Source organism: Diabrotica undecimpunctata, chromosome 1 (genome assembly GCF_040954645.1).
Source record: "Diabrotica undecimpunctata isolate CICGRU chromosome 1, icDiaUnde3, whole genome shotgun sequence".
Lineage (NCBI taxonomy): Eukaryota > Metazoa > Arthropoda > Insecta > Coleoptera > Chrysomelidae > Diabrotica > Diabrotica undecimpunctata.
Genome location: NC_092803.1, coordinates 80,984,890 through 80,994,770, shown reverse-complemented (window position 1 = coordinate 80,994,770; position 9,881 = coordinate 80,984,890). Strand labels below are relative to the sequence as shown.

General features: G+C 33.8%; 1 protein-coding gene across 1 annotated transcript; it reads left to right on the top strand.

Annotated features, from left to right (window-relative positions):
* The first annotated feature begins 874 nt into the window (after positions 1-874).
* On the top strand, positions 875-3,200 carry LOC140442350 (uncharacterized). The gene is made up of 2 exons (XM_072533426.1): positions 875-1,124; positions 1,323-3,200. The coding sequence occupies exons 1-2, from the start codon at positions 1,014-1,016 to the stop codon at positions 3,198-3,200; spliced, it is 1,989 nt and encodes a 662-aa protein (XP_072389527.1). The 5' UTR covers positions 875-1,013.
* The last annotated feature ends 6,681 nt before the right edge of the window (positions 3,201-9,881 follow it).

Sequence of the window (9,881 nt, the reverse complement as noted above, 5' to 3'; positions counted from 1 at the left end):
ATAATACAGGAAGTTGGTAGATGATAAAGATCTTATAATTATTGAAAACTGCGAATCCAACTCCGAATATAAAAATAGATAACCAGTTGAGAAATCTCGTATCAATAAAACAATCTTTTAATATTTATTCATAACCATGAAATTCGTCGAAATGCTCCTTTGAACAAAAAGATGGAACATTAGGACACACCGTGCAAATATTTTATGTTATTTTCCTTTTCTTCTCATTTGCTTAAAAGACTTTGTAATACTTTCTATTTCTTATCATTCCTTCTTCTTTTGACTGAGAAGCCATAACGTGCTTAAAAAATTTTTTAAGCCGAATTGTTATAAGCTCTTTTTGTAGTTTGTAAGAAGATGAAATGTTTTTGAAGTGTCACTTACCAACTGTTGTTCAAAATCCACTAATCTAATTTATTTGTTATGCTCAATTATATCAATCCCTTTGCATTTAGTACCATACGTTGGATTATATAAAAACCAACTTAAACGTCGATTTTTTTAATAATATCGTAGGGCTTAATATCTTGATCTATAGCATCAACTGCTTTCATATTTTGGTTGAAGTGTTCAACCACTACAGGTTTTCGGACTGATATATTCTTGCTGGATCTAGCTTGATAACGTTCTTTTTCGATAAATTTTGCTGTAAGTTTTGTAGTTAGCACATACAAGTCCCTGTTATCTTTGAAATGTACCATAAAAATGTCGGCCATTTTAATAAACAAGATTAAAATGCCTCAAGTGGAATTTGGGTGATCTCTTTTGGCACTTCTATGTTGACACGAATCGTACCATTAACATAAGTATTCCGTCGAAGGAGAAAATCAGCTAAGCGTAATGACATGATGTAGAGGAAAGTAGCCCAATTTCGGATAGTGTCTTAATTTCGGATAGCGGTGTATCTAAAAAAGTTTCTTTATTTGCGAACAGAAACCTATACGTATGTCACGCTGAATACCACAGAGAACATTATCTTAAATTGTTTAGGTAGTAGAGCTGCTCCCCGTTAGATGGCAGTGCCGAAACCACCAAACGTTATTGTGCAGTTTTTTTTCGGTCGTATTTCAAAGCCTATTTTTTCGTGTTTTTATTCCTGTTTGAAGTTTGATCTTTTGGCAGGGGTAAGCTAGAAACCTGTTTTATTTGATTTTGCTACTAATTTAAAGCAGATTTTAATCACATATAAATTAGAGAGCCCTAACCTTAAAAATAAAAAATTCCTAATTTCGGATAGTACAAGTCCCATAATTTCGGATATCCGAAATTAGGAACCTTAAATTGATGATCATGTTAGCATAAAAACTTTTGTTTCTTTTCAGAAGAAAATGCCAAAAACAAGTAAAAAACATAAACAATGGGATCCAGACCGAATGATACGTGCTATCCGTGCCGTCAGGGGAAAGGAAATGGGGTATCTTAAAGCCTCGAAGTTATTTGCTGTTCCGAAATCAACTCTGGAAGATTATGTTAAGCAAGAAAATAAAACTCCGGAGCAGTTGGTTGCTGTTAAAATTGGAAGAAGACCAGTACTTTCTGCAGAAATGGAAGCAGATTTAGTCTCGTATTGCCTAGAAATGGACCGGCGATTTTACGGAATTGGGACCGCTGATATCAAGAGACTTGCATATCAAATAGCTTTACGAAATGGTCTTCGTCATCCATTTGCCCATGCCGAATCTGCCGGTAAAAAATGGTTAAGGGGATTTATGAGGCGAAACGCAGTTTTGTCCCTTAGAAAACCACAAGGAATCTCGAAAGCCCGAATTAAGGGATTTACCCCAGAAAATGTCAGCAGATTCTATGATCTTTTAGAAACGTCAATGGAAAAAGTTAACTTCAACCCCGCAAGAGTTTATAACGTTGATGAAAGCGGCATAACAACGGTTCAGTCCAAGAATACTCGTGTTATAACATTAAAAGGAAAAAAACAGGTTGGATCTGTTACCGCGACTGAAAGAGGCGCATTAGTTACTGTTGTATTTTGTATGAATGCTGCTGGTGGGTTTGTCCCTCCATTATTCGTGTTTCCAAGAAAGAACATGAAAGTGGAATTATTAGATGGATCGCCGCCTGGCTCTATTGCAGCTTGCCATCCATCAGGTTGGATTCAGCAGCACATTTTTTCCCAATGGCTACAGCATTTCGTAGCTCACGTGAAACCATCCCGTGAAGACCCAGTGCTGCTTATTATTGATGGTCACTACAGCCACACAAGAAATATAGATGTGATAGAAGCAGGACGTGCAAATTTCGTTACAATTTTGTGTATCCCGCCGCACAGTTCACACAAACTACAACCTCTAGATTTGTCTTTTATGTCACCATTTAAAACGTATTATTCGCAACAAATTGAGATGTGGTTAAGGCAAAATCCTGGACGCACCATAAACTCGTATCAAATTTGTAAGCTTATGTGCCCGGCATATTTGAAAAGTGCTACTGCAGAAATTTCCGCGAATGGTTTTCGCAAATCTGGAATATATCCTTTTAATAAAAATAACTTTTCTGATCACGATTTTATAATGGAGAGACAAAGAGAAAGAACACCACCACCCATAAATCAAAATCATGGGGAAGTATTACCAACAAGACTTCCTGGTCAGTCAAGACCAGAACCACAAAGCATTATCGAAAGAACACCTCCAAAACATAACTTAACAAATAAATCATCCAATGGAAATGCAACTGAAACTACGGCAACTATGATAAGAGCTGAGGATATTAGTCCACTGCCTTCTTGCAGTTATACCTCACAAACAAACAAACAAAAAAATCCTCGAAAAGGTTCTAGTTGGATAATAACTAGTACACCTTATAAAGATGAACTTGAACGAAGTGTAGCCGAACAAGAAAGAAAAAAGTCTTTGAAAGAAAAGAAACCAAAAATAAGCAACGAATTAAATCAAGTCAACAGAAAAAAAACTCCACGCCAAAAAAAGCAAAAGAAAAAAATTGAATCGAGTAGTAGTGACACTTCACATCCTGGTGATGACCTTATTTTGGATGATGATTCTGATATGGATGTAGACGATGAAGATGGAGACACAGAATGTATGTTTTGTGACAGTTTATATTCCGAAGATACACACGGTGAGAAGTGGATAAGGTGTATAAAGTGCTTCAAGTGGTGTCATGAGATGTGCGCCAATGCTGATAAGAAGAAAACCTATATTTGCGACTTTTGTCAAGATGTGTAACTATTCTTATGATGAACAAAATGGTGTCTTAATTTCGGATAGGGTATCCGAAATTAGGAGCCCTAAAATTTTTGACATACAAAAGCACTAATTTTATTGAACAATATTTTTTGTAAAAAAGATTTTCAATAAATTGTCTATGATAATAAAATTAGTTTCTATATTACTCTGCAAGTACTCTTGAGTAGATAAAAGTTTAAAATGTGTTATTAGGTGAAAAATATGACACTAATTGTAAATGGTATCCGAAATTAGGCTACTTTCCCTTATCAGTTATTGAGGAAAATTTCTGTTTCCCCGTCTAGCAAAGATTGAAACAATGAAACGACGACCTTTTCTGTCATAGTTAGATGCTCTGTATTAAGGATATGGTCTACTGTGAACATAACAGAACCGCTTTTCCATACAATTGATTTAATTTATTAAGTACTTTTCTCTATCAAATACTATCCAGCCCTTTCATTTATCAAGTCACAGAGCCGTTTTACATTTTTTTTTTGACATAAATGCCTTAAAACATTTTTCAGTATTTTTCATTTGGTCGATTGAACTACTGCTGGATAAACCCCATTGTAAAGTGGTTTGAGGGGTATAAAATTTGATATTCTGTAGTCCTAAAAGGTAAAAAAATAACAAAGATATATAAATAATTTAAAAGTATTTACCTTAAATAGGTCTAATATAATACTTAATTCTTCCATGATAACTGGTTGCTGTTCTTCATCATCAGAGATTCTGCTCCTGCTATCATTTTCATCTAATGAATGGTGATTGGAAGGTAGGTACTCCGACCCTGAGTCCTGAAATGGTTCTTCTGCACTTGAAGTATCACACATTACGAACCCGAAAGACTACGTGCAACCGCTGAAAACAACAGCTAATTTCAACTAATTGGCTTTAATCGTTTCGATCGTTTGTTAGGCGACTCCAGCAATTTTGGAGGAAGTGCGCACTGTCTTACATTTTGCCTATTTTTTAATCCATATCAGATAGTAAAATAACAGCTAAAACGTAATACAAGATTCCCAACACAACATAAATTTTGTATCCGCATATATAAGTACACTGGTATATGGGGGAGCTACCCTAATGTATACACCGTTGGATATCTGATAGCGAAGGAATAAACAACAATTTCAATTAAAAATGCGTTTTAGCTCTCTCTTTTAAAAAATCGCTAGAATATTGTATACCTATTAAACTTCAGTTTACAAAGCTCTACAATACTTGTAGATAGCAAAAGTTTTTTAAATAAATTGCTTTCAAACATATATTCATAGAAATAAACAAAACATTAATTAAACTCAAATCAAAAGGTAAATAAATTTTATTGTGTTGGATAAAAACTGATACATTAATATGATGAATCACAACCGCGGCATCTTTAATCCTACCTTGCAAAAAGACGCACTGGAAATGGCAAATATGAGTTTGGCAAAACGTCTGCAAACATCTGCTAATATACGAGAAATAAACACCCAATGAGGAAACAGATGCAAAAATAGCAAAATATATTCTTAAATCCGTGAATAACCTGCATTAACATCATAAATTTCTACGCGGAGGAGACAGATGAAATTATCAAGTTGATCGAAAAAGTTAGAGAAAAAAAAGAACAACTTATTCTGGGAGCTTATTTGTCTTTAAACATAGCGTGACACTAACGTACTACAAACTTTCACTCGAATCTTGGCTCGAATCACACTAACACAAGAGTCACACACTAAAGTCAGTAAATCGCTTAATGACATGAAATGAAATATCTTTTATAATATGCACTCTTAAAATTAAACTAACAAATGGAAAAGTTTGCCTTAAAAATCAGGGACAAATTATTACACTCACGCACCGAAATAAATCTCGTATTTATATCCCAAAGACTGATTAAAAAATTTAATAATAATCTACAAACTAAACTAAACTTAAAAAACATGCAGGTAACAATAATCGTTATTTAAAATTTATCCACCTATTAATCGTCAGGACCTGAGATATCTCACTAAGGAAAAAAGGTTTCAACTTTGCAATAGTTCAAACAAAAATTCCAACTTACAATATTATTGCCCAGATGGAGTCCGCCACATATACCATCGACGAGAAAAAAAACAAATTAGGCAACAGACATTCACAATCCTAAGAACTGCCAAACCGCCTAAGTCTAAGAGATTATAACATGAAAATAAATTATTCTGAAACTGTTTTCTTGTGGCATATTAAAGTTATATACCTATCATGATTATATAGGAATAAGCCACAATCCATTTTAATCAAAATTACATTTTAACTGCTGTTTGATGTGTCGATTTCTACTCCGGAAATTTTACAAGAACGCTGGTACACCACGTACCACAAACGCAAGAGCCCAGTCTCCTACAGAAATGTTATCCTTTTTCACAAAGATATCCTTACCATAATTCTCTCATTTTCACATGTTTTCACGTTAGGTGATTTTGATAAAATTATAAATGTTAATTTAAGCCTATCTTGAGGAACTTTAACCGTATTACATACCGATGTGAAGTATTTTGTTCTTTTATTTTCTATTCATTTTAGAAATTCTGTCCAAAGTTTTTAGTTCTAGATATCTAGTCTTTAGTTCTATGTTTGGAATTTCACATTTTATAAAGTATAATAGAAGGTCCTTTCTTCCCTCGACGACATCGTTGAAATTCTGGCGTTTATATTTTTTGTTCCTTCTGCGTATTTCCTCTAGGTATTCATATTCGCTTCTATAGGCATCCTTATCATCTATATAGCTTTCTTATCTCTGTAAAAATCTGCTGCGGGTTTAACCATTTTGTCTAAGTTAAACATGTCGTATATTTCCTTTATTCCTTCCATTACTTCACACTTTTTAAAATAACAGCACCTAAGCATAATTTAATATTGTTTGTATACCATTGCCCATCTGTTATTGTTTAACTCGAGGTTTATTATTTCTGAGGTTTATTTCTAATGAGAAATTGTTTTATCTCTCAGATTTCATCTAGATTTGTATAAATATCTAGTTAGTCCTTTTTAAACAAAGGCAAAATAAAAACCAATTAACTACCCTTCGCTAATTTGGATCTTCTCTCGTTTTAATAATAACTTTTAACGAAGTTTGAAGCTTGTTGGAGTATTCCTTCTCTTGTAAATTCTAATTGAAATCTTTAATGAGAAGTTGCTATTCTTAGACATGGTTGTAAGGGAAATAATAACGATGAGACGAGTAAAGTTGATTAGTAGTTTTAAATAATTTATGAATAAATATTTGGAAAAATTTTTAATTTAAACTTTTAACTTAAAAGTTTTCTATATTATCTATAATAACATTTAGTACAAGTACTCAAATTTTCTATAGACAGCAATTTGTTCTGTTTAGTAACATTTTTATTATAAGTTGATTATTTACTATTTCTGTTCTTAGCATTCGGTATGTAGCGTACCAAATTTATCATCTTAATCCAGTCGTCAGAGACTTGATCTCTAAAAACGGGAAGAACTAAATTTTGCTGAGAATGTCAATTTGTTTACCTTAAAAAAGATGCAAAAAATTGCCACTCCTACCCCAGGGTTTTCCCCTCAAACCCTTAGGGTTGGGGCATCAATTTACCTAGAGTCTATACGCCGTAGAAAAAAATGTTAAACAAGAAATGTAGCTGAGATAATTTTGAACAAAAATGTTTCTTAGCACAAAGTTGTGTAGTTTCGAAAAACTTACTTGTGCAATCAAAAAAAGTTGCTTTAACCGATTTAGATCATTTGTAATGTAAAAGTTTAAATTCAGCGTTTTTTAGGCATACTTCAAATGCCTCAGATTTGTTGTCAACACTTAAAATCGAAATTTTATGTTAAACATTTTTAGGATTAGGCTCTAATAAGGGACATTTCAGAGTTAAGGGTCAATAAAAGTTTCGTACAAAAACCGTACCCTTCGACTTTTAAACGTATTTTGATGTTTGTCGATAGGATACCGATTAAAAGATATCGTCTTTTTACCGTCAAGTTAATACAAATTTTATTTAAAATTGATTTGTGCCGCGTAACTGCCGGTCAATATCGCCGGCCGCTCCAAGCGTTGTTTATGGGAGAACGGTTTTTTCTGCTATGATGAGTGGGAAAAGTGCTAATAAATAAACAATTTTATTCAAAACGCTCTCATCTACACTTTTAGTCTGAAACATTTTTTTACAACTAAGATTAAGATTCTTAGTAAGATAAGTAAGATTCTTAGTAATTCGATGTTTTTAGTCCCGGAGTCAGGAGTATCAAACTTCTTTGTATCTTTTTTGGTGGCCAAAAATTCTCAGCAAAATTCTGCTTGTTTGTATGATTTGTTGAGTGTAGTGGTATTTTTGTCTCTGATAACTGGACTATCTTTAATCTACGTGCATTGGCTCCTGGATACCTGAATGTCTAATTTATATTCATTTTTTAGTCTAGAACTTCTACTTCGGTGAAAATTTCACATTTATATTACATTTTTACATGCAGTTTATGATTTTTGTTCTTCATTCCTTCATTTATAATAGAAGAGTTATTTTAATGCATTTTTTATTTTGTTATTTATATAATATTTTATTTTTCGCTCAATCTTGTTATATTATTAAATAAACTTTTAAAGTATTATTTAAATTAGTTTTGAAATTCTATTTTATATATTTATACGTATAACTTCAATCCACCAGAATGGATCCAAAAAACAATACACAAACTACAAGAGAGTCTCCAATAATCGTACTTTTTGTATGGAATAGAACAAGTATTAAATATTTTATTTAATAAAGTAATCGACGAATAAAAGGTACCTCAAGAATGGTACAATTCTGAAGTCATTTCACTATTTAAAAAAGGAAACAAAGCAAAAATCGAGAATTGTCCACCAATATCCTTACTACGTATCTGTAAAAATTACATCTGTATAAATTACTAGTCAAAATTATAACCAACCGCCTAAATGCTTGTCTTCTACCAACCTACGAAATAAAAAAATCTACCGAGTATAATGTTCCAATTCAAATGGCGTTTGTGGATTTTCAAAAAGCATTTGACTCATACTAAAACCGTTTAAGGTTTGCAGATGACATAGTTTTAATAACAGATAATATCCAAGAACTAAATGAAATGTTACAAGAATTAAAAAGTTCCGTACGAGTTCGGGGTCTCAATCTGCCTACTCCCCGCACTCGTGACGTACCAGTATCGTGTTCTGTATAAATACAAGAACCGTCAAACGGCACTAAGGTCTCAATTTGCCGAAACGTCCGACATTAAATTCTCAACGCGGTATATATATATATATATATATATATATATATATATATATATATATATATATATATATATACTCAGTGACATTAGAAGGTTACACCCAGAAGGAATAATTTCTTGAACTTAATTTTTTGGCAACATATTGGCTATATTTAAAACATGTTATGATAACAATATCAATGTTTTATCTTTTCTACTTTTGTAAAAATAAAGTTTTATCTTTAAATTTTTTTGTGAAGGGACCGATTTGTCATAACCAGTTCGTATAGAAATGTTTAGTTATTATTCCTCAGTCTAATTGTATTCAGTGTAAGAAAATGCCTCGAGTTCGAAGACACCAAAATTACCACCATGTTAGCGATTTTGACAGGGGTAGAATTATTGCGTATAGAGATATGGGTTTGTTATATCGCAAAGTTGACCGTCCTGTTAATTGTACGGCATTGACGGTTATGTGTGTCTGCTATGTGTGGACAAACGAAGGTAGCGGAACACGAAGAAGACCAACTGGTCAACCGAGGCGTACCACAGAGCGTCAAGATAGGCGCTTTAGATTACTGGCTCTGCGATACCGTTTTGCTACTACGCGTCAAATTGCTGACCAATAGTTTGGAGTAGCAGGTAGACCTGTTAGTATGCGTACATTATACCGTCGCATTCGAGCCTTTGGACTGGTTTTATTCCGCCCATGACTAGTGCTTCCTTTGACTGTGAACCACTGTCATCAACCTTTGAATTGGTACAGAGAACGGCAGCAATGTGTGGCAGAATGGCGTAATATAGCACTCAGCGATAAATCACCATTCTGTTTAGGAATGAATAATGATAAGTATGGTAAGACGCCGCCATGGAGAATGACGAGATACCGGGTTTGCTGTTGAGAGGCATGTACACAGCACAATTGGAGTAATGGTTTGGGGGTTACTGCCTATGGTAGCCAGTCACCACTTGTAATTATTCGAGGCAATATGACAGCTGTGCGTTATGATGATAACATCTTACAAACTACTTTACTGCCTTATCTCGATGGCCGTCAAGATGTCCTTTTTCAGCAAGACAACGCGCGTCTCCATATTGCTCGTCAAACTATGTACGATCTCCAAGAAGCTGGCGTTAATGTTTTGTCGTTCGTAGCCGGCCCGTGCTCCGAATTTAAATCCTATCGAACATGTATGGGATATGATGGGAAGGAGACTGTTCACTTTGCACCTTCCTCCACAGACTCAGGTACAGTTAATACATGAAATTAAAGTTGTTTGGAAGTAGGTGCCACAAGCAGACATCGATCATCTCATTTTGTCAATGCCTAGACGTATACAGGAGTGTATTTAGCTGCGGGGTCGCCAAACACATTATTAATTTTTTTTTGAACACATTTTAATAAAAATTCTTGACAACGTTATCGTTTCATTCTTGATGTAAATCTAC